The sequence below is a fragment of the Zingiber officinale genome, chromosome 9B (assembly GCF_018446385.1).
Source record: "Zingiber officinale cultivar Zhangliang chromosome 9B, Zo_v1.1, whole genome shotgun sequence".
Lineage (NCBI taxonomy): Eukaryota > Viridiplantae > Streptophyta > Magnoliopsida > Zingiberales > Zingiberaceae > Zingiber > Zingiber officinale.
This window is the reverse complement of record NC_056003.1, coordinates 59,561,764-59,588,196: the sequence shown is the minus strand read 5'-3', so window position 1 is coordinate 59,588,196 and position 26,433 is coordinate 59,561,764. Positions and strand designations below refer to the sequence as shown.

Sequence of the window (26,433 nt, the reverse complement as noted above, 5' to 3'; positions counted from 1 at the left end):
CAATAATTTTTGTTTTTATCCTTCCAAATAAACAAAGCATAACAGAAAGGCAAATGTAATATGACTCTGGGTTAGCCCAATTGTACATGAAATGAAAGTTTACATTTACTGATAAAAAAAAATATCAAAAGGCAACAAAGCTGTTGTGATTTTACAGTATTATGTGCTCTGATCGTCTCAATTATGGAAAAACATAATTCTACATTGTCCCAAATTTGTTGAAGGTTTTTTTTTCTTTTCCAAATTTGTGGTGCTATAATCTCCACCATGGATCACCAGCCTCGTAAGAGCAATTAGCATTGTTCCATGAGATGTGTGAGGCTTGGAGACCAATAGCTGCATTTGGCTCTTTCCCATGCTGTGCAATCCATTCTTCTATGGCTGCCATTTTTTCGTCCTCACTTTCATATTCCTTACAACTGCCTCCGAATGGGTCGACTGAAGGATTGGCCATTCTAGCCATGACTGGTGGTGTGTACATTGAATCCCCAATAATAGGTCCACCAATAGCAGCAAACTGTGCTCGAATCTGCATTACACACGAACAGTTATTGAATGCTACGACACAACTGAGAGCATGATTGAATTCACGTTGCAAAACACAAAAAGGTTTTCAAGATCGAGACCATAACTAAGCCAGTAGCATACATGACAAACACTAATGACGAATTGGAGTCATGCATAAGTTCATATGATTTCCCAGTAAATGAACAACTCCGATTTGATCTAGTTTCATTACTTTTATAAATTGTTTTACATCTATCACAACATTATTTTCCTACGAGACATACTACATGATAGCGTATACGAGCCTTATTTTGATCAACCCAATAAAATTCTATATATAATTGTATTATTTTGTGATATTTTGATCATGTGTGATCTGCTTACCGATTGTCCGCGCCATCAATTTGATGCAATTTTGTTACTTTCCTTCTGGTGGGGCATAGAAGCTGTCTTCGTTTATGTTGATATTACTTTTCGGTTAGATAACACTACTCTAGTATAATTCATATTCTGCATTTAGCTCTGACAAAGGTTCCTGTTTGTACTACTATGAACCAATAGCACTGATGGTAATAGGCTTACGCATCAAGTGTATATCTCAAGTCAAACTTGAGAGGTTTCTAGAGGCATTGAAGTTACTCTTTTGGACTTCCTAAGGTTCAAGATCTCGAGTCGTGCTAAAGTTTCGGTCCTTAACTAGAACAATATTGTTTCAGTATTGTGTCGATGTTTCAGTGCATGGTACTGATAATGGATTTGAATTGAAGAAGGAAGGAGATGAAGCATAGGAAGAATACATTGTCCGTGCGAACAAGATTTTAAATCTTGAATCATGCCAGGAGAAACGTTCGAAACATATCATTTCGCTAAATTACAGAAGCTCAACACCACTCAATAGTGACAATGTCTCCTTCCTTTATTGCCTCTAATCTGTTATCTATATCATGCATTGGAGCCTTGACATGATACTAGAATACTATGTTTCCGGTTAAAGACCAAAACTACGACATTTGAGATTTCGAACCTTAATGCTAAGCGATATCAAATTTTGGTGATTTACTAGAACGTTACATTTCGACCGTTTTGCCTAACATGGAACGAGATTTCAAATCATGGGATAGGGATGACAATTTTCCCCGCGAGTAAAAATCCGAAATGGGAACGGGGATCCCTGATTTATTCGGGGATTTTTTTTAGGGATGGGACGGGTTCGGGATGGGTATGGGGATATTGTCCCCATCCCCAAACCCACCCCGAAAATAATAATAATAATAATATTATTATTATTATTATTATTAATATAATAATATTATTTTTAAAAATATTAATATTAATTTTTTTAAAAATAATAATAATAAAATTATTATTAAAACTGATATTAATATTAATATTAATAATAAAATAATAATAATATAAAATTAATTTAGGGATGAAAGCGGAGATGGAAATTTGATCTTCGATGATTTAGGTTCGGGGATTCCCCGAATCCGAAAAAGTGGGGATGAGACGGTGATGGGGATGACAAATCCGTCTCCACCCCGTGCCATTGCCATCCCTACCATGGGACTTCCTATTTAGGGATAGAAGACTTAGCAAAAGAAACTACAAACTAAGCAACTTACCCAAAGCTTCTATTAAATAACAAGTAAATTAAATGCTAAGAAAACTACATGATGAGCCACCAATAGAAATATCTGATGAGTTTTTATGAGAAGAGCAAAAACAAATAGAAATACCTGATGAGTTTTTCCGGTCAAGAGATTAACTGTACACTCATAGGCAACTCTCTTGGAGGGCCACCCACAATCTTCAACTTTGTGATTTTTAAATACTTCATTAGCTGGCCATGGAACCTCCTTACACTCCAGAACTTCTAGTTGGCAAAGATGCCATCCACCAATGGGATCTGCAAAAGTGGAAATTTATCATGTAGTACTAGAGCAAGATACTTATGAGGACAAAATTTGATGATAAGAATATGGACGTACGTATCTAGTTCACTATTTAGTTATTTTAATATTTCCATGATCTCTAAAAGCAACATAGTCAATAACATTGAAGCATGTAATTTGTAATTCATATTGATGACTGTTTCCGATGTATTATGCTCTTTGTAGCCTCAGAAGTTGAAATGTCAACCAACCCAAGCTCCTGATCTAGCTTGACACAAAATGGGCCATACGTAACATCGTGAGGCTTGGAAACCTACAGGTCCATTCCAAGTGTTCGTCTGAGACCCACATCGTGCTCAAGCTAATACAAAGTCAAGTTGTGTCACATGGTTAAGGTTCAAGCACATCATATTGTGAGCCTACCATGGCCCAATTCCATTTTTATGACTTTTTAATATGTTGTTTTAATATTATCCTTTTTATCCTTAAAATTATTGAAAATTTAGAATATTATTAACTTTTTTTTCTCATTTGTTTTTGTGCATTTTTATATTTTTTTATTATTAGATTTTTCAAGGACCATCCTTATTTAAGCCTAGCACAAGCACAAGCACAATCAGTATGGAGTCATGCATAGCACATTGCAACGCATTGGCACAGCCTTATCTAGTATTGGCTCATCACATTATAGAAATAATAATTTTCATATTTTATTAAATTTAATGATAAACTTCGTCCGTGACGAACCAGTCATGGTCGGTTCCAAGCCTGGATAAAAGAGGAGGGCTGCGTTAGATTGCTAAGAAGTGTTAAAACTATGATAAATATTCAATAAATGGATCCATTAAACTATTGTGCAGGTTGTTCCCCGAAAGGAACGCGTTGCAGGATCTAATTGTAACATCTCGGCAAGGACCGCTATATCTCTAGAACTTAGGTGTAGTGCTAAAATGCAAGGTTCGCGTTGCAGGGTCCGACTGTAATGTATCGGCAAGGACCGCTACATCTCCATGAGAACTTGGGTGTAGTGTTAAATAGGCAAGAGTTCTCACACCATAGATTGGATAAGAACAAATATGATAGGAAAACTAATAATCTAAGATTTGGAGCATATAACATAGAAACTCTCACTGGTAAATGGAGGTAGTATATACGATGATTAAGAGAAAAATTAGTATTTTGAGTGTATAAATGACAAAATAGATAGGCGAGAAGACAAAACTTATAGAGAACTCGGGTTTTAAGTTATGATACATAAGAAAGAGTAAAGCAAGAAATGGAGTGGGTATTATCGTAAATAGTTCATTAAAAGATGAAGTTGTAGGACTAGTTAGAAAAGAGGATAAAATTATAGCCCTTAAGATAATAGTGATGAAAGAAACTATGAACATAATTAACGTATATGCACCGTAAATAGGATTAGATGATGCTACCAAATCAAGATTTTGGGACGACTTAGATGAAATATTACAAAACATTTCATCAAATGAAATGGTTTTAATAGGAGGCGATCTAAATGGATATATCGGAGTGAAAAATGAGAGAGTACATGGGGATTATGAGTTTGGAATGAGAAATGAGGAAGGAAAAATTATATTAGATTTTACGATAGCATATGACCTTATATTAGCTAATACGGGTTTCAAGAAAAGAGAACACTTAGTTACGTTCAAAAATGAAAATAATAAATCACAAATTTATTTTCTTATGGTTAGGAAGAAGGATAGAAAAATTTGTAAAGATTGCAAGGTCATCCTGGAGAAAGCTTAATTATCCAACATATGTTAGTAGTATTGGATATACGTCTCAAACATAATATCAATAGAAAGAAAAATATACACGACTTCTAGAATTAAGTGGTGAAAGTTAAAGGATGAGAAGCAAAATACATTTAAGGAAAAGGTGGGAGTACAAGCAGTAGGTGAAATATATGGTGATTCTAATACGACATGAGATAAGATGATATCAAAGTTGAAAATAGTAGCTAAGAATGTACTCGGTGAGTTAAAGGGACATGTACCACTAAGTAAGGAATCTTAGTGGTGTAATGAGAAAGTAAAAGAAAAACGAATAGCTTATAAGGAATTATATATTTGTAAGAATGAAGAAAACTTAAAAAAATATACAATAGTCAAGAAAAAAGCTAAGAGAGTAGTGAATGAAACAAAGAATGAAACTTTTGAATGATTATATCAAAAATTAGATACAAAAGAAGATGAAAAAAGACATTTATAGAATAGCTAAAGTGAAAGAAAGAAAGACAAAAGATCTTATCCAAATAAAATGTATTAAAGATGAATGTAATAGGATACTAGCAAATGATAAAGAAATAAAATAGCGGTGGAAGAGATATTTTCATCAACTTTTTAATGAAGGTTTAGGTGACCAACTTAATTTAGGTAATTTAAGCAAGTCAAATGAGCATAAAAATTTAAATTTTTAACATAGAATTCAAACTTTAGAAGTAGAACAAGCTTTAAATGGGATGTATAATAGAAAAGTCGTTGGACCAAATAATATTCCGATAGAGGTATGGAAGTATCTAGGTAAATAAGATATTGAATGACTTACAAAATTATGTAACATGATATTGAAAACGAAAAAAATGCCTAATCAATGGAGGATATGTACTCTAGTTTCCTTATATAAGAACAAGGGAAACATACAAAATTATGCAAACTATAAGGGTACTAAACTAATAAGTCATACCATGAAACTTTAGGAAAAAGTAATACAAAAAAGATCAAGGAAGAAAACCACGATGACTAAAAATCAATTTGGGTTCATGCCTTGAAGGTCGATAATAGAAGCTATACATCTTCTTAGATAATTAATTAAAAAATATCAGGGGCAAAAACAAGATCTACACATGGTATTCATTGACTTAGAAAAATCTTATGATAGTGTCCAAGAGAAATTATATGGAGAATTCTAGAAAAGTAAGGTGTTAGCGTAACATATATTGAACTAATTAAGGATATGTACGAGGATGTAACGACTAGAGTAAAAACTTCAAGTTGAGTAACTAAAGCATTTCCAATAAAGATATGATTATATCAGCTTAAGTCCCTATCTTTTTACACTAATTATCGACGAGCTCACTGCACACATTCAAGACGCAGTACCGTGGACCATGTTGTTTGCAGATGATATTGTTTTGGTAGATGAAACACGTGAAGGAGTAAATGTTAAACTAGAATCTTGGTGGGAAACACTAGAAGGGAAAGACTTTAGGCTTAGTATAATAAAGACATAATATATGAAATTTAAATTTAGCAATGTTAGACATAATGAGACAATTGTTAAGATAGGAGATGATGAGTTGCCCGGAATCAAAAGCTTTAGATATTTAGGATTTTTTTTATAAAATGATGGAGAATTGAGATAGATGTCTTACATAGAATACAAGCAGGATGGTTGAAATGGAGGAGAGCGTTATGTATTTTATGAGATCGTAAAGTACCTATAAAACTTAAAAGAAAATTCTACAAAATCACAATTAGACCCGCTATGTTATATGGAGCTGAATATTGGACTATGACTCGAGCACATGAGCAAAAGATGAGAGTTGCCGAGATGAGGATTTGAAGATAGATGTGCAGACATACGAAAATGGACAGAATAAGAAATGAGAGCATTAGAGAGAAAGTCGGAATTGCATCTATGGAGAGAAAACTCCGAGAGATATATTTAAGATGGTACGGGCATGTACTTAGACGACCAATAAATGACGATGTGAAATTATGACAAACATACATATCAAACGAGGAAGAGGAAGACCAAAAAAAACTTGGTTAGTAACAATAAAATAAGATAAAATTTATTTAAGTATATATGATGATATAGTAGGAGATAGCGCTAAATGGCGTAAAAGAATCCATATAGCCGACCCACCTAGTGAGATAATGCATGGTTTTTGTTGTATTAAATTTAATGATACTAATACATATTATGTAAGAGGCATAATTGTAAACATGACTAACTATTAAGAACCACATTGAATCCCATTGAATCAAGGTCTAATATGTCAGTTAAATTAGTTTTAAGAAAGATAATTAATGTTGGAAATCTGAACATTGAGTTCTAATAATTTGCCTTAATAAGGCCACAATTATTGAAAAAGTTTAAGGTAGGTTTATCATTGTATTTCATGTGTGTGTGAAGTCATGAAAGACCTAGACAAAATACATGGAGTGCTTGATGGCTCAAGGTATGTGGAGTTCAAAGATAATTGGTATGAGATGACTATAGGAGAAAGAGAAGAGTGTTGTTACCAAGGAGGTGAACTACATAGGCGAAGGTAAAGTGGAGTGAGTCTAGAGTAAAGTGCATCCAAGAGATGAGTAGCTTGACGGGAGAAGACCTTAAGGCACAGTAAGATTTCATGTGAGTTGCGAGTGGAGTGGCGTGTAGTCATGGGGAGAGGGGGGTTTTCAATCTAGGCGAGCTCAGCCATTAAATGAATGTAGTCAACATGCCAACCCATTGGAAATGTTGACCAATTAACTGGTGACTGAGTTGACTGGTTGGTCGACTCAAGAAACAATAGGAGACGATTCTCCTCTAGTCACCAATCTATTGGAAAGTGTTAACTAGTCAACTGGTGGCTAAGTCGACTAGTTAATTGACTTCAAAAGAAGTAAAAATGAAGCTATCTGTTGATCAGTCAATTGAAGTCTATGAGCAATTGATTGAAGTCTATGGGCACTTGACCGATAGACCCTAAATGAAGCATTCAACATCGATCATGATCCATGGGAAGCGGTTTGAGTTAACCAAAACTAGTACATAGTGATTCTCAATCACTTGATGCTATGGTAAGACAATATCAACAAACTACAATCGCTGGATTAGATACCAATTCAAGAGGAGGTGCAATCAATCGTCATATGAGCGTGACGTCAATGAAATCGAACGAAGCAATTCATGGAAGAGGCTAAATTAAGGGTTCCGTAGGCCACAAATCATATATACAATAGTTCATATCTTCATACAAAAACATTGTCATTTTGTGCTTTCTTGTAAAAGCCTAGAATTTTGTTGTAAGCCTCTTGTGCTACCCTTGGACGATCTGTAACAGGTTTCTCCAACTATGACATTTAACCGAAGAGGAAAAAAAATAGAGAATTATAAATAATCCACCAAAAAGATCACATGTCATGGACTAGGAGCTTAAGGGAATCACGTTCACTGCGGTATGCATGCTTATGCATTTGTTATTTTCCGTTGCTAATGTTTTGTTGTAACCCTACTGAGATTGCAGCAAGAGTAGGTTGTTTTTTTTTTATTTGCAGGCACGAATTTAAATATCAATTTCTTTATGGTGCGTTTGGTTCAAGTTATCATGCATAACCTTGATTACGTAATTATCAGGTAATTACATAACCAAGATTATGAGGATTAAAACATAACCTAATGTTGTTTGCTTCAATCTAGGTAATGCAATAAAAACTTATTTGTTTGGAGGTTTTAGTGTACAACTTAGTTTAACAAAATAAAATATAATAAATATAATAATAATATTATCATTATTAATGGTGATATATATAAATAAATAAATTTGAATAATATTTTAGATTTTTTTGGGATAATTTTATTAGCCTTTAGACCATATCTATTTAGTTAATCTCAACTATAGTTATGAGTTGATTGATTCAATTGATCAAAATTTTAATAAAAAAACTTAAGTTAAAAAAAAAGCTGTCCTGCACGCACGCGATCATGCACTCACCGCCACTGCCTCGGCCAACACCACCTTTGCTCGCGCTCAACGACCGTCCATCTTGCTACTCGCGTTTGACAGCCAGTGAGCTGCATGCTACCTCCAGCTCCGGTGAGCCTTTCGCACGAAGGAATGGCGGCGACACCGAGCCAACACCGCCCTCACTGCTTGCTACTCACCCTCGCGATTGGATTCCCGTTAACCCTAGAATCAAGGAAAACGCCACTTTTACGAGGGAATCGTATTCTGGGTCCACTTGCTGACGTGTCAGGCATGCATCATTACTCGAAAATGCTCATTACCTAAACCAAATAAGGTTTTTATTGATAACCTTGGATAGAACACCAAGGTTATTAACAATAACCTTGAACCAAGCACACCCTTAGAGTTATTGTTTAAGTTAATATGCCATACTCCACTTTCAAGAACAAATTGTTAATATCTTTACCAAGCAAGATGATCAAGGTGATTTACCATTTTAGGTGATAAGCAAGACATGAAAGACAAATTAGAATGCCATATTATGTGATTTACCAATATCCATACTTAAGGATTCAAATAATTATAAGTTTGGCTATTAGCTTTGCATGGTTCATTAGCTTAGGCATAGTAAGGCTTGGATCCTATATGTAATATGATGTAATTACTTAATTATATGAGGATTTCATCTCAACAAACTTGATTATATGTTTACAAAATGCAGACAAACTTTATTTGGAATCATCACTTGGTCCTCAGAAATTGGGATGGATAAACCCCTAGTTTCAATATATTGTAAAATACAAGTCTAACTAGAATCAATTCAATTTTTTCTTCTTTTCTGTTCATTTTCCTGGATGGTCTGTACATTATGATTATTAAATTTTCAGACTTTTCTGTCTTTCATGGTGAAATAAATAGTATATCAGTAAATTTATTTCCATCAATATACAACATTAAGGTTCCAAACCTGGTCTGAAAGACAATATTACATGTAACAAACAATATTTAATACTAAAAGTAGACAAGTTCTAACAATCTTTTTTTGATTCCATGGTTAAATGCTTAGGTTCTAATATTACCTTCGGAAACTAATCTTGGAGCGACATTGGTGGGACGCATGTAGTGTGTAATTATTCCAATGGGTACAGGTGCCGCAGCAAGAGCACGATATAACTTTCTGACCTGTTTTTCCTGCATTTATTATCAGAATTTTTAAGAATTTAGAAAAATCACAATAAGCAAGACATACTGAGACAATACATACTAAACCAGACAATTGCATGGTTTCAAATTTTTTGTATGACGCTATGAGCTGCCCCTACCATTCTGATCAGAAACCAATATATTTCAAGAAAGTTTGTCTGCATTTTGTAAACATATAATCAAGTTTGTTGAGATGAAATCCTCATATAATTAAGTAATGCTCTAACGTGGAAAAATTGGATCCCTTTTAAATGCTCTAACTCCAAAAAATTGAAAACTAAAACATTCTATGAAAAGAATAATGTTATAGTTAAATGCGCATAATTAAACGTGGAAAAAATACACTCTAGATATGATAATTACCAAATCAAAAATTGTTTGAATTAATTTATTCCCCTAAGTTAGAGGATATACCAAAAAAATTTTTTATAAAATCTAAAATTTTAAAAATTAATTCCTAATTTGAATTAAATAACTTTATAATCTCCAATACATTACCAATATAGATGTGTTGTTGAATAGCATAAGGTAAAGAGAATACCCATAGATAGATAGGAACTGAAGTGTTTAAAGACAAACCCTAATCATGCTGTGAAATTCTGAGCAGAAATCTTTTGTTCTAGCGAATACAACACTGCAAAAACAGCAATTTCATTTGATTAAACATTAATGCACTTATATGAAAGAACATTTTTTATGAGTTCAAGAAAAAACTAACCAGCCTTCGGTACAATTGTCTATTTGATGGGTGGTCCTCAGTGGAGCATCAAAGCCTAAGGCACGAGAAGCAAAAGTGGCACAGCATTCTTCAATGTTATCTGCTGTCCCTCCTACCTAAAGCAGAATTGACCTTAGTTTAATAGCTCAACCAAGTATATAAGCAACAATAACAAACAATAAATTTGGATACGAATTTCGAACGGATGAGTTACATGGAAGAGATACTGCACATATCCAATTATGTTACCTTATTGAAAAATTCATAGTTTAAATCTCATTTTGCGATGGTCAATGTGGACAAAATGTGGCATTGCACTTATACAGAAACTGAAACCATGTTGTCACTGAAGGATCGAAAGGGAGCGATAGGGGGGGGGGGGGGGGGGGGGGGGAATATTGTTCCTTTAAAAAACTTTTCTTCTGAACCGTTAAGATAAGAGCAGTGCAGTGGAAAATAAAAGACTCGTTTCGGTTACTTGGTTCGGAGCCTAGGTCGACTCCTACTCCAAGACCTGCAATCTCTTGATCGCACCGTTGGGCAATCCACTATAATTCTTCTTTCCGAAATCTCCGGAAAGAAATAATTCGTACAATGAAAGATGTAAGATAGTAACAACCTACTATCTTACTAGTAAATAAGTACAATTCAAGCTAATAAAAATATACTGAACAATTAAGAAGCATTGTAGATCGTCGACACTTTATCGGAGTAGTAGCTTGCTTGAAGAAGTGTTGCAGAGCAATTGCATGAACAAGGATTTAGCAAAGAGGTGAACTTTAAACTAATGCATAGCCTTGGATCTCAAGCTCTTCTTTTATAAGCATCGTTACCATTCGATTGACCAATCCTCGGGTTTGGTCAACTGAACACCCTCCCTTCCTTCTTTGCTGAGATCCAATCTTCGAGTATTTATGATCTTTAATGGTTCGGTCGACCGATCACCTTGTTCGGTCAACTGCACAGTGAATTTCCCTCTTCGCCGAGATTCGCACTTAATGTTGCTTTAATGAGATGATCGTTCGGTCAACCGATCCACTGGTTCGGTTGACCGATCAGCGAGGTTTCCTTCTTGGCTTCAGCTTGGTCTGATCTCTGCCACATCATCAAGGTCTGGTCGACTGATCATCTGGTTCGGTCGATTGATCAAGCTTTGATCAGAATCTGCTCTGCTTTGGTCTGAACTAGTCTCTGGTCTAAGTTAACCTTGTTCGATCGACCGATCCCAGTGTTCGGTCGACCAATCAAGTTGTTCCCTGCAAAACAGAGTTAGACAATTCCCTGCAACACAAAGGTTAGCACAGTAATATAATAAGATGCATGAATAGTACAAGACAGTAACACTGTCCTTATCTCAACTTGAAAACCTTCCCGATTTCTTCAGTTGGATCAGTGACCTAGGGTTTGTTCCTTTCTAGAACACGACCTCGCTCCAATTTCATACCTCAACTTACCTACCAAACATTGGTCCTCCAGACCTGTTTGGATTTTCTCTGCTTAGTGTCTGATCCCTGATCCACTAAGACTTTTCCTGCAATACTACATTAGCCAATAGCAATAATAGTAATACAGAACCATATGGTAAAACTAAACTTAGAATTACCGAGATCCGCTGGTCCGGTCGACCATTCGATCAACCTTGTTTGGAGTTCACTCCTCCAAGACTTTTCGTTACCTAAGGTTACCCTCCCTAAGATTTTCTCCATCTGACTTCACTCACCAGAACCTAGAGTTACCTTCCTTTAGGGTTTTCTCCACCTGGCTTCACTCACTAGGACCTAAGGTTACCTCCCCCTAGGTTTTTCTCTACCTGGCTTCACTCACCAAGACTCAACATTGGATCAGCCCACCAGGGATTCGATATCGGGTCCTGCAACCTATCGAACCCACCTGGCTTCGACGATCTACCGAGATTTCCCTTACCTAGCTATAATTAGGACTTTCCTTGCTTAACCGTAGTTAGGACTAGTCACTTGGTTGACTTCTCACCTTTGCCTAGCTGTGACTAGGACTTCCCTTGATCAAGCTCATTTAAACATATTTGTCGGACATTAAAACCTTGGAGGTTAATTGCACCAACAGTCACGAGGAAAAATTACTTATTTCAATTAGCCACGCAATACAAATCATGCATGTATTTGTTTCAGCACTTGGAAGGGTATCAACTCTGATGATGCCCAAAAAGGGTGACTGAGCAATTAAGTATTTTCCTTCCTTCTTCCTCTTCTCATCATCCTTTAGTTCACTAAATCCATCATTGCTCCTCATTTTAGATGATTATGTTTAATAGGTTGTAAGAAGGGGAGTCTTGGCGCAATGGTAAAGTTGTTGTCATGTGACCAAAAGATCACGAGTTTGAATCCTGGAAACAACCTCTTGCAAAAAGTAGGGTAAGGCTGCGTACAATGGATCCTTCTCCGGGACCACGCATGGCGAGAACTTCGTGCACCGGGCTGCCCTTTTTTTATGTTTAATAGGTTGTAAAACTTGCTTTGATTGAGCCACAGGAAATTAACTTTAATTATTATTTAAAAGGGAATAAATAATTTTAGTGAATACAACCAAGTTAGATTAAGTTATAGGAGCTAACTATTCGTTTACCAATTTTGTATTAGAATCAATGTAATAGAGGCACACACCAATCCAAATAAGACTTGAACTTGACTAGAGACGGATAGATGAATAGTTGAAACCCTACAATTCAAGTGTTAGATGTCCGTGAGAGCTCATGTGTGAGTCTAGTCGATCATGTCAAGTATTATATGAAGTAGAAACCTAAGAGTAAAACCATACCATGTTAACACGACTCTTTTACGAGGTTCAGAGACCCCACTCCTACTTCACAGCCTATGGCATGTCCAGTGCATCACCCTTGCAAATCCATTAAATTGGTTTTTTTCACAATAGGCAACGGAGCAAGTCTCTTACAGTTGCAATATTAGGATGATCATATGAAGCACAACTATCAAATAAAAGATGAAATGAAAAGCATAGGGAGAAAAAATTAGTAATGAGTTGTGTACGAAAACTTTCAACTTGAATTGAAAGTCCATGTGAGCACATGTTCACTAAAGAATAAAGAATGTTTTTATGTAACCTTTTATGCTCAAAGCTCTCAAGGCTCCAATGGGCAACTGGCTCATGTACAAATGATCATTGAACCTCCAACGACTACATCAACACTCAACTATGAAGGGGAGCCTTGGCGCAACGGTAAAGTTGTTGTCATATGACCAAAAAGGTCATGGGTTCGAATCCTGGAAATAGTCTCTTGCAAAAAGCAGGGTAAGGCTGCGTACAATGGATCCTTCCCCGGGACCCCGCATGGCGGGAGCTTCGTGCACCGGAATGCCCCTTTTTGTTCACCAAAACCTCACATTCAGTCAACTCCCTTGTCAACTGAGTTGCTTGAGTTAATTAATTATATTTCAGTTGATTGGTTACTTGATTGAATTTTATTGGTAATCCCTCCACTAGGTTTACACCCATGTAAACCTATGTGAAATTTTGGAACCTAACCAAGTTATAGACTTAAAAATCTAATTTTCAGTCTCAAAATTACTCTCCCTCTTGATCTCTCCTGTCTCTCATCTCTTGATCTTGCGCATCGCAATCCACCAGCGTTGACGCAAGCTACCATAGCACCAACAAGAACACCCAAAGTCGTAGCTTATGTTGTCACACACCTCTTGATCTCTCCCTCTCCCATCTATAATCTCTCATTTTTATGTCGTCATCCACCAATGCCATCACACACCATGGTCAGTTTGAACGCTTAAAGCCATAGCTGACACAGTCTTCCTCTCACCTCACCTCTCACTCTCACAGCTAAGGACACACACCATTTGACACCACCATTCACACTGATAAAACACCTAAAGCAATGTACTTCAATCTTGTTCTCCCTCTACCCTAGTTGTTGTATTCTCGCATTGCAGTTGTGGCCAACAGTTGGGCATAGACTATTTTAAAACCTTATTCTGACACAAAGCACAACCATCCAAGTTCAGCCATCAAATTCCTTTTGTCAGCATTTAGATTTAACTATACAAAGGATATTTATTTATATATAATTCTTTGAGACTTTGTATCTCTCTGAAACTTTAAAATAGTTAAGTTTACTAACTTGCTTTCTAGCTCTTATCTATGTTGGCAGAATTGATTTCTAGTTTGATATGAAAAACGACCAATTAACCACTGGTTTGACTAGTTCACTAGTGATCTAGAGCTTTTTTGATTCAGTTCTAATAACTATAATTATAGGAGATGCAAGTATCAAAAGGAATTTCAGCACTAAGAATACTTAACAAAGTCAATGACTCACAAAGAATAAATCTATAAACTCAAAATATCATTAATTGGATTATATAGTATAATGGGATTGGGTCCCTTTAAAAGGCCAAATTTAATTTTAGAAATAATCCTACCCCTACAAAGACTAAAATGTAAATATAAAAGAAAATCTTAAATTTTATGAGTTGTAACATTTAATATGATCGAGTCATATCCAATTAGGTTATTCAATTAATATTTTGAGGAGTATGTGATGTAAAGAATAGGTCCAATTTTATTAAGTTATTTAGATATTGATTATTTGTTTACTGTTACTTGAGATAAAAAGAATACATACATTTTATTGAATAGTGATGCATATTTATATACAAACTAGAGATCTATTTTTTAAAAACTATAAAAAAAAAAAGGGCAGCTCATGCACGAAGCTCTCGCTATAAGGGGTCCCGGGGAAAGATCCAATGTACGCAGCCTTACCCTGCTTTTTGCAAGAGGCTGTTTCCAGTATTTTAGAAAATTAGCCTAATTGATAGATATATATTAACTAATATATACTGATATTATGGTAACTAATATATATAGATAATACTCTCCCTCAAATTGGATCATAGATATTAATCATACCCAACTTGTTACAAAGATAATCAACCCAAAAAACCCCCATTTAAAGTTTTTCTGAAGATGTTTTCGAGTTGTTCTCCGGTCTTCACATATCTTATAAAAATCAAGCTTTGTTGAATTTTCTCACAAACAAAATGACAATCAATTTCAACGTGCTTACTTGATATGAAAAACGACCAATTAACCACTGGTTTGACTAGTTCACTAGTGATCTAGAGCTTTTTTGATTCAGTTCTAATAACTATAATTATAGGAGATGCAAGTATCAAAAGGAATTTCAGCACTAAGAATACTTAACAAAGTCAACGACTCACAAAGAATAAATCTATAAACCCAAAATATCAATAATTGGATTATATAGTATGATGGGATTGGGTCGCTTTAAAAGGCCAACTTTAATTTTAGAAATAATCCTACCCCTACAAAGACTAAAATGTAAATATAAAAGACAATCTTAAATTTTATGAGTTGTAACATTTAATATGATCGAGTCATATCCAATTAGGTTATTCAATTAATATTTTGAGGAGTATGTGATGTAAAGAATAGGTCCAATTTTATTAAGTTATTTAGATATTGATTATTTGTTTACTGTTACTTGAGATAAAAAGAATACATACATTTTATTGAATAGTGATGCATATTTATATACAAACTAGAGATCTATTTTTTAAAAACTAAAAAAAAAAGGGCAGCTCATGCATGAAGCTCCCGCTATGCGGGGTCCCGGGGAAAAATCCAATGTACGCAACCTTACCCTGCTTTTTGCAAGAGGTTGTTTTCAGTATTTTAGAAAACTATAATTAAGCTAATTGATAATTAGCCTAATTGACAGATATATATTAACTAATATATACTGATATTATGGTAACTAATATATACTGATATTATGGTAACTAATATATATAGATAATACTCTCCCTCAAATTGGATCATAGATATTAATCATACCCAACTTGTTACAAAGATAATCAACCTAAAAAACCCCCATTTAAAGCTTTTCTGAAGATGTTTTCGAGTTGTTCTCCAGTCTTCACATATCTTATAGAAATTAAACTTTGTTGAATTTTCTCACAAACAAAATGACAATCAATTTCAACGTGCTTAGTTCGCTTATGAAACACAGGATTTGATGCAATATGGAGAGCAACTTGGTTATCACACCATAATTTAGTTGGTACTGAAATTTTAAGTTGTTCTTCAGTTAAAAGTTGATATATCCACATTATCTTCGGTCAAAAGTTGATATATCTATATTATTTGACTCTGCACTGGATCGTGATACAACGTTTTACTTTTTACTCTTCCATTATCTCGCGTACAATAATCTGAAATAGATCTTCTATCCATTTTGGAACATACCCAATCTGCGTCTAAGAAACATTCAATATGAGCGTGCCCATAATTTTTATATATGATAGCTCATACAGGTGCTCCCTCTAAGTAACACAAAAGTTACTCTAACGTTGCCCAATGATGAATGGTTGAAAATAACATCAATTGACTAAAAATGCTAACATAATATGCAATATCTAGATGAGTCACAGAAAGATAATTAAACTTCCCAACAACCCTTTAATATCTCTTAGGATGTTCAAATAGTTCCCTATCTCTTGTGAGGTGCATATACTGAGTCATTGGAGCACTACAAGGCTTTGTCCCTAATTTTTCTATCTCAGTTAATAAGTCGAGGACATATTTTTTCTGAGATAGAAATATACCTTTTTAACTCCTCGTAACTTCAATACCCAAGAAATACTTTAGCACCCCTAAGTCTTTTGTGTGAAACTGAGTATGAATGAAAGATTTAAGAAATGAGATTCCTATAGTATCACTTCTAGTGATAATAATATCATTCACATATACAACTAATAGAATGATACCAGCTCTTGTCTGCTTGTAGAACACAGAATGATCAGACTTGCTTTTCATCATACCAAACTTTTCAATAACATGACTAAATTTTCAAAACCAAGCACAAGGACTCTGTTTCAAACCAAACAGAGGTTTTTGAAGACGACAAACTTGCCCTGACTCCCTGAGCAACAAAACAAGGAGGTTGCCCTATAAACCTCCTCTTGAAGATCACCATGAAAAAGAATATTCTTGATATCAAGTTGATATAAAGGCCAATAATAAGTAATGGCCATTGAAATAAACAATTGAATAAATGTCATCTTTGCAACCGGAGAAAAAATGTCATAATAATCTACCCCATAGGTCTAAGCATAGCCTTTAGCAACAAGATGAGCTTTTAATCTGGCAACTGACCTATCCAGATTAACTTTAACTATGAATACTCATTTGCATCCAATAGTCCATTTCCCTAAAGGTAGATTGACTAAGTCCCAAGTGCCATTATCATCTAAAATATTTATCTTTTCTATCATTGTATCTTTCCAACCAGGATGAGATATGACCTCACAGACAGTTTTAGGAATAGAGATAGAGTCAAGTGAAGCAGTAAAAGAAAAAGAGAAAGACGACAAACCATTATAAGAGACAAAAGAAGAAGTAGGATAAGCAATGTTTACCTTTGCGTAAAGCAATAGGAAGATCATCGATCGCGACTGAATTTGGATCTGATGATGAAGTAGTAGATGCAGGACATGAATAAGGAGGTTAATGCCTAGAATAGACTTGAATAATAGGTGGCTTGATGAAGTTGATTCCGGGACGGGTGTAGAGGATGTGATAGAATATACCAACAAATCATCTTCCTCCCTTTGACGAGTTGGAATAGGTGATGATGGGAAATAAGGTGTGTCTTCCATGAAGATAACATCAATTAAGACAAGATATTTGTTAATTTGGGACAATTACACCTATACTTATTTCAAAGAAAAGAATAACTAAGGAAAATACACTTCAGAGACTTGGGATCTAATTTAATGAAATGCGGATGAACATCCCAAACAAAACAAGTGCTACAAAATATCCTAGAGTTAATAAGAAACGACTTATTGGGAAAAATGACTTTGTAAGGAATCTCACCGTGAAGAACTTTGGATGACATGCGGTTAATGAGAAAACATGGGGTAGAAACTGCATTGGCCCAAAAAGGCATGGGAACATTCATTTGAAATAAAAGGGTTGTGCAGTCTCAAGATGATGTCTGTTTTTACGTTTAGCCACACCATTTTGGGATGGAGTATCAACACAAGAGGTTTTCTGAAGAATACCATTTTGACTTATATAAGATTAGAATAAACTAGGCGTTCGTAAAGTACGGATGGATGCATTGAACTGAGTTTTAATCTAAGGGCAAAAGGTACAAAATAAAGAAAATAACTCAGAGCGATTTTTCATTAAATATAAACCAAGTTACATGAGAATAATCATTTACAAAAATAACAAAATACCTAAAACTAAATTTAGACAAAATAGGACAAGGGCCCCAAATATCAAAATGAACTAATTCAAAAGGAATAGTAACATATTTATTTACTCTAGGACTCAAACTAAGACAGTGATGTTTTGCAAACTGACTCGACTCACAATCAATCTAATGAAGACACCTTACCATATTATGGACAAAGCTTTTTTAGCAAAGAGAGAGATGGATGTTTCAACCTACATGAGCTTCGAAAGAAGAAGTAATACTCAAACAAGCAAAAGAATTTGAGAACAATGTGTTAAGAATGTAGAGGCCTCCAAACTCGTGTCGTTTACCAATAATCTTTTTCGTCAAAAGATCCTGAAATAAGCAATAATTAGGAAAAAATGAGATGGAACAGTTAAGATTACGAGTTAGTTGACTGATAGAGATCAAATTAAAGGATAAACTAGGTAAATCTAAGACAGAGGGCGAAGAAAGCAAGGGGGTAGGATTGATAGTGTCAAATATCAGCACAAGATGGAGACCCATCGGCTAAAGTAACAGTAGGAGTGTTAACTTTCGACTGAAAAGTAGAAAAGAGACTAGAATTACCTGTCATATTATCCATGGCACCACAATCAATGACCTATTTGGAGGATGAGGAAAGAAGACATACGATTTGTTTACTGAATCAGAAATAGCAGTGATAAAGGAAGATAAAGACTTGAGTGACTCCTGATATTTTGCGAACTTGGCAAATTCATTTGCAGAGATAAGAACTGATTTATCAAAAGCGCCATTAGTGGAAGCAATATGGCCAAGCGTTTTTGCTGATTTTTATACTAAAGCTTTCTACACTCAAACTTTGTATGATTTGGCTTGCGACAGTAGTTGCACAATATACTACTTGAATTCGGCGTTCGAGTTTCAAAGTCTTGTGAACTACCTCCTTTGTTTCCACTGCGACTAGTTGATCTTCTAGGCATATAACTTGTATTGCGACCCACCAAAGCACTACCGAGCTGAATGGGTGTGGTACTTTCTGTACGAAGAACACGACTAAATATATCTTGTAAAGAGGAGACTTAAGAACTAGAGAAAACTTGTGACTTAATAGACTCAAATTCAGGAGATAGACTAGTAAGGAAGCTCATGATAGCCATTTGCTTTCGTTGGCATTGTTGAACTTTCACATTAGAGCTAAAGGGCAGTAGTATATTAAGTTATTCATATGTCTTCTTGAATGCCATAAAATAATTGATCAGAGGTTGATCTTGTTTTTCCCCACATTAAAATGCTTTGCAAACCTCGTACATGCGAGAGAGATTTCCTTTTCCAGAATACAAAAATTCTAAGTAATCCATTATTTCTTTAACAAATTCACAATGATTGATCAAACTAATTACCTCACTATCAATACAATTCTGAATCTAAAGGACCAAGTGAGTATCCTCTTTGAGTCATGTCTGCTTCTAATCATCTTGAGGAGGGTCATTGGTTAAATGACCATCTTTGTCAATACTTCGTAGATAAAGACGAATAGTCTTACTCAATCTAAGTAGTTCGAACCATTTAGCTTATAGTCTGTGATCTTAGACATTACAGGTACCACATCCATCACAACAGAAGACTTATTCTTGATCATAAGACATTATCCCAAACAAAGACACATATGAGAAGAATTTGAAGGAATACCAAGACACAGCAATTGCTGGGCGGCGAGTTGATGATCAAGAAGGTAACGATGACAACACAAAGAAACTATGTCCAGGGAGGGCAGCGATGGCGACTGCTCGATGAGGAGAACAGTGATCGCTGCTGCTCATTGGAGCTTTAGGCATGGTATCTCTAAAGCCACCAGAGGTTATGTTGGCCAAAGAACTTCTTCTCGAAGGGATGTCCAATGAGGTGGAAGATGTTGGGACAAACATTGGCAAACACCTTTTGCGACAACTTGGTGAAGCGCACGAAGATAACGAAGTGGCTAACCAGGAAATTAGTGGAGACGTCGAGGTAGCAAGCGAGAACCGCCTGACACGCCTAGAAGACTGTCAGATTGGTGCGTAGGCATTTGAGGTGAACGAATAAGGGAAGAAGGGGCGGCGATGACTAGCTTTGTTGCACACGGATAGATTTACATGTTCCAAATGATAACGCTTCAAACATGGCACTAAAACAAAATTGCCAACTGCTAGAAAGGAACAGAGTGGCGCAGTGGAGAGGCCATGGGAGGTGGCATCGTCGAGAGAAGGAAGAGAGCCGGTGGTCGTCGAGAGAAGGAAAAGAGCCGGTGGGAGGCAGCGCCCTAATTTTGACGTGGACAGAAGAAAACAAAGTAGCGGTGCAAACAAGGGGTAATGCGGATAGAACCCTAATTTGGCTCTGATACTATGTTACTTGAGATAAAAAGAATACACCCACTTTATTGAATAGTGAGTCATATTTATATACAAAGTAGGGATCTAAACTACAATTAGACAATTAGTCTAATTGACAGATATATATTAACTAATATATACCGATATTATGGTAACTAATATATACAGATATGGTATCTAATATATAGATAATATTTACCAAATTTGCAAGGATAGATTTATTTCCAAGATTGAGCCCGCGCCTTTCAAGGCACCGCCAGCCCCTCTTGTTGCATAATCTTCGAATTAACAAAAAAATTAAGTTTGAGCTCTAAGATTTAATCTATATCAGATAGATTGTTTGCACTTCATGTTGCATCGATTGGTACTAGAGTCAAATCGGGTTCCATGCTCTTGGTACTCAAACTCCTCTTGGTGCTCGCCTCTTTGTGACCACCCTGTTCATTTCACACACTTTCCACCACTTGCAAGTCCTCCAATCAAGTCCTTGTGCAGACCTACAACCAGCTGCAATCTTGCAAGCGGCCACCTCCACCTAGGCCTCAGTCTAGAATCTCTACACCTAGGAATTCTTAGCCACCAATCTTTATCCCCATGTTGCTTTTTCAACATCATCAAGCACCAACAGATATGCCACTTCCTAGAGGATTGCACCCTTGCATGCTACTTGTAGGCAGTACTCGCTACCTCCTGCAAAACCCACACAAAAATTTCCTCCTCCACGAGTATGTTTCAGACTTAGGGACACCGACACCAAGCTCTCTTGCGCACTGGCATCAATCCTTGTGTTGTAGCTCCTGCTAGCAGATTCCACACTTACTTCGGAGCCCTTTAGCACTCACTTTAGATTTGACTACCATGCCTTCTTTGAATTCTGATTTCCCTATAACAACAATGACTGCAAAGACAAATCACATCACCAGGACCTCTTCTTCCCTCGCCAACACTAAATCCACCCAAGATCTGCATGTCAGAATTCCTAAGCAGCAAACCTCATATGCGATGATCCCTCTAACCATCCACTGACTTGCTATCTTTAGCCTCTTGCTCAAGCAAGATGATGTAATCAACATGCAGTTCCCAATAAAAACAGATCCCACCTTTGTGCATCTACTTGGCACACCACCTTGCAGCAGCACTGCCTAAACCCACTGTTGCTGCCAAATCTCCATTTGCCTTCTCGAAGTCTTTTGGTTGTCATGACTCCCAACTCAGGCAAATACCATCCCGAAGACAATCCACTCTCAACACACCTCCAAAGCTAACCTGCAATCTCAAGCTGACACAGTCAATGTCTTGCATCAGCGAGGTTGGGCTCCAACAGTAGAATAGTAAAAGCTAAGAATAAAAAATAAATAAAAGGTTGCAAATCTAATGCAAAAGTTGTTAAACCATAACACAGAGAGGATAATTCTAGATTTTATGCGAGAATTTAGGATCCATTGTAACACAGATGGATTTGGTGCAATACATTGCAAAATATTGCAAGAAAGAGGTCACACCTAAGTGCAACTACTTTATCGATTGAGACTCAAACCTCATGACAACTTCAACGATGGACTACATGTAATTTCGATCCTTAACTATTAGTTGATCTTTAGTCGATACATAATGCTAGTAGGAAATGTCTTCACTATGAATAAACAGTTGTCACCTACTATGTTCTTGCCAAGAGGATGAGGTCCCAACTCCCACATAGCATCAAAATACAAGGCCTAACCCCTTCAGAAACCAAGTATAACCAAGGAAGACTCGCATAACTGCTTTAGGTACTTAACTGTGCTTTAGGTGATAATTCATCTTTGTTAAGAGTAAATAATGGTCAAAACAAGTGTGCCTAACACCTTAGGTGGAATACAGTAGATAGTAGATAGGATAGAAACAGTGTAAGGGAACTAGGCATGGAGAAAAGAAGGCATGTGCTTCATAAGATAATATGCAATAAGAATGACATAAATACAAAACCTAAATGGAACCCCCATGTAAATGAAAAGCATACAAGCAATTTAATCAAATAGCAATCCTTTCTTCTATTAATAAAGAGTACTCTTACTAGATATAAAGAATTGGAAGAAGTGGGTTAAAATTGTTGGTACAGTTGACATCAATGATCAAACCTAAGTTTTGATGAATGACAAATGAATGAAAGTTAGATGTCGTGTGATTTAACTTTTCTACCAAGTGTGAAGGACTTAATGGGTCTAATACCGGACTGAAATTCAGGGGTCTGGAGGATTTGATAGTTGGTGTAGAAGTCTAGATAGATATTTGACGGGAAGTACAGCTGGGTCTGCGGGATCTGACAACTGGTTGAAGTCTAGTTGGATCTGCAGACCTGACAACTGGTGGGAAGACCTGATGGGTCGAAGTTAAGTGATTCTATATGGTAAGTAAGGTAAGTTACGGGAGGAGATGATCTAGTGAGGACGAGTCCCAATTAGGGACTTTAGGCGCTGATCCAGTTTAAGCCCATTTTAGAAACCTAGACAGAGATCGTGACTAGATCTTGGTCTCGGAAAGAAAGGATCTAATTACTAACACTTATAAATTGTGTTAACTTTGTTTTGCAGGTTAAATAATTTTTTTGTTAGACTAATGTTTTTGCAAGAGCAAAAATCAAGTTAAGCCTTGGATGAACAGTGTCTGAGGCACCTCGAAGGGTCATAGAGGCACCTCGGAATGGCGCGGAGGTGCCTTAGATCCAGCAAAGGCACCCTCGCATGGATGAAATTTAAGGATAAACTTCTCGTCGCGGGGAGGCGCCTTGGAGAGTGCTGGAGACGCCTTAGAGTGCTTCAGAGGCGCCTTGGAGAGCATAGAAGGCGCCCTCAAATGGATAAAAGCTGATGTTCGCGCTATTTATCGCGACTATAGTTGAAGGGATAAAACTTCGAGTTGGAGGAGCTTCCTATGAGTTTGGAGGCGCGCTCAACACTCTTTAAAAGAACAGTTTGAGCAACACAAAGGAATAACTGAATTACAATCTTCAAACGATTCTTCTGCTGCTACAACTTCGCTCTGCTGGTGCGCTACGGCTCCGAGACATTCGACCGCTGCCGACAAACCAACATCGACACACAAGTGCGCTTAGATTCTAAAGTGTTGGTAACAATTTACTAATATTGTAAATCTTTTTATTACTTGCAAAAAGGGAGTGTAGGTTGTTACACTTCCTTTCCTTCTATATTTTGTATTCGATTCCCTCTTCCGGTGGTTCCGAAAGAGGTTTTTAGTGGATTACCCGTCGATACAGTCTGAGGGATCGTGGGTCTTAGAGTAGAAGTCGTCGAAGGTTCCAAACAAAGTAACTCCTCGAGTTCTTATAGTTGTGTTCTGTTTTATTTTTAGTTTTCCGCTGCATACTCATTTTATAAAATTGAAAAAGATACATTTTTAAAAGTCATGTGATTCACCCCCTCTCACGTGCACACCGATCCTACAAGTGGTATTAGAGCCTTGTTCGCTCTGAATTGGTGCAACCACCAATTGAGAAGGGGGATTCTTTTTGTTTTCCTTCGTTTCAACTTTAAGTTTTTTTAATCTATCTGAATTGGTATAATTACCTCTTCAGATAATTTTCTCGTTGCAATTTCTTTGAATTGCTCGAATTGGTGCAACACCAATCGAGTTTTCTTATCTTTATCATTTCCCACACTACTAATCCAAGACCTAGTCTTGGGATTTTTTGTTGCTTATGTTTTGTGTGCAAGGTTCTCATGGTCCAAAACGAAGGTTGTACAACACTGCTTGCCCTCCACTCTTCTGCGGAGACGATTTCCCCTACTCAAAGAAAAGAATGGAGGTATACCTGAAGACTGATATTGATCAGTGCTTCACCATTCGACGAAGATACAAGGCGCCAATAAATAAAGTTACAAAAGTACCTCTCGACCTAGAAAACTAGAACCTAGAGATGAAAAAGAAGACGCAAATCGAGTTCAAAGCTGTAAACACCCTTCAATGTGGATTGACCAAGGAAGAACTTAACCGGGTTGAATCGTTTGAGAACACCAAGGAACTCTAGGAAAGATTGATTAAATTGCACGAAAGCTCAAGTGATGTAAAGGTAACAAAACGTGACCTTCTTCTAAATAGTTTATTTAATATTAAGATGTAGGAAGGAGAGACGACAAACCAACTATACGTGAGGATCAAGAACATCCTCAACGGACTTCCCATGATTGGCCACTAGATAGAGAATCGAGACATTATAAGGTATGCCCTAAACTCATTTCCTTGAAATGCATTATGGGCATCAATTGCGAATGCCTATAAAGTTTCGAGGAATCTTTCTAAATTAAAATTAGGCGAACTATTTTGCAAATTAGAACTATACAAGCAAACTAACTCCAAGAAGGCCGAGAAAGGTATTGCTTTCCTTGCAGGTTTGTCCAAAGAAACAAAGTCCAGAACCAAACCTGAACCAGAAAATGAGTCTGACTCATACTCAGATGATGAGGAACACCTAGTGAAAGAAAAATGTTCACTAGGAAAAAGGACTTTACCAAGAAGGATCTGCAAAAGATGGTAAAGTCTACCTCCAATAGTAACAAAGCCAACGTCACGTGCTATAGGTGCAACAAAAAGGGACACTATAAGCACGAATGTCCTAATCTCAAGGAGGACAAGCCGAAGAAATTCAAAAAGAAGATCATGTGTGTGTCCCATTTTTCGCATAACACAAGTGCTCCGGTGTGGTTTGGTAGGGAGAAGCTCGTTTGGATGATAATCCACATATCTACTTGGGTCTTCAGATAGTACTCCATCCGACCTTTCTAGTATCCAAAATCCTCACAGGAGAAAAGAGGTGGGTGTGCTGTACTATAGCTTTCTTGATGTGCCATAAAAGAATCTCACACAACAAAAGGAAGAGAGTACCTACTCTGCTTGATTTTAGATCTCTCTCATGGTTCAGGACTATGTCTTATACAGAGTCCTTGACATTTGCATTTTGCTGATCACACATCTCGCGATGTTGCGACGATGCGACCATCTCATTCTTTCTTCCTTTATGCACTATGTTAGATATCGACATTACATTATATATGTTTTAGAAGGCTATTCATACATCTAGCCTCATCACTAGGGGACGAGTTTATATGCCCTATTGTCACATTTTGATGTTCATGTTTTCGACCATAGGAGTAGATATGACCCCAAGTACATTCACTCCCCTTTGCGAGTATGATGAGATTGGTCAGCATCATCTTGCATTAGTGCATATAGAGGTTACTGCTCAGGAGGACTGACTTGGAGAGCGGGTCTTCAGCTAGTCGTTCCGGATGAGGCCGATGAGGGCATCTCGCCAGTTATTCCTGAGGTCGACGAGGCAGCCGCGGCTACGGAGGAAGAGATGCCAGAGTTTACATTTGACGAGTTTTTTGCACTTCTTTCGATCACGACCCAACCTTCGACCTCATTTTCCATAGACGAGCGCCTTACTAGGCATGAGCCGTCTTTCACACAGATCCAACAATCAGTATCAGAGGGATTCACCTCTCTTCATGACGAGATGACCACTTAATTTAGGCAGATAGACTAGCAAATGTAGGCCAGGCATTACGTGTGACTGACCAACCTCCACCTCCACTTGCCGATGATGATTAGACATTATTTTCTTTAGAGCACTTGTATATATTGTTTGCTTGACTTGACTTATCTACTTGACCTATTCAGTATATATGACTGCGAGTTACTTATTAATTACCTTCTTTTGATAATTTTTAACTGTCCTTGAATATCTAATTAAAAGATAGGATGTGTTGTTCTTTAAATAATTTTTAAATTTCTATGTCACT

The 26,433-nt window shown here is 36.6% G+C and overlaps 1 protein-coding gene across 1 annotated transcript in view; it reads right to left on the bottom strand.

The window, feature by feature from the left end:
• Positions 1-26,433, bottom strand: part of LOC122024601 (RNA pseudouridine synthase 6, chloroplastic-like) — a 43,168-nt gene continuing 16,735 nt past the window's right edge. The window contains exons 6-10 of the mRNA XM_042583258.1: positions 10,025-10,140; positions 9,886-9,940; positions 9,183-9,294; positions 2,244-2,413; positions 1-529 (exon numbers count right to left, since the gene is read on the bottom strand). Coding sequence (XP_042439192.1) covers positions 254-529; positions 2,244-2,413; positions 9,183-9,294; positions 9,886-9,940; positions 10,025-10,140 — 729 coding nt within the window. The 3' untranslated portion in view covers positions 1-253. The remainder of the gene's footprint in view (positions 530-2,243; positions 2,414-9,182; positions 9,295-9,885; positions 9,941-10,024; positions 10,141-26,433) is intronic.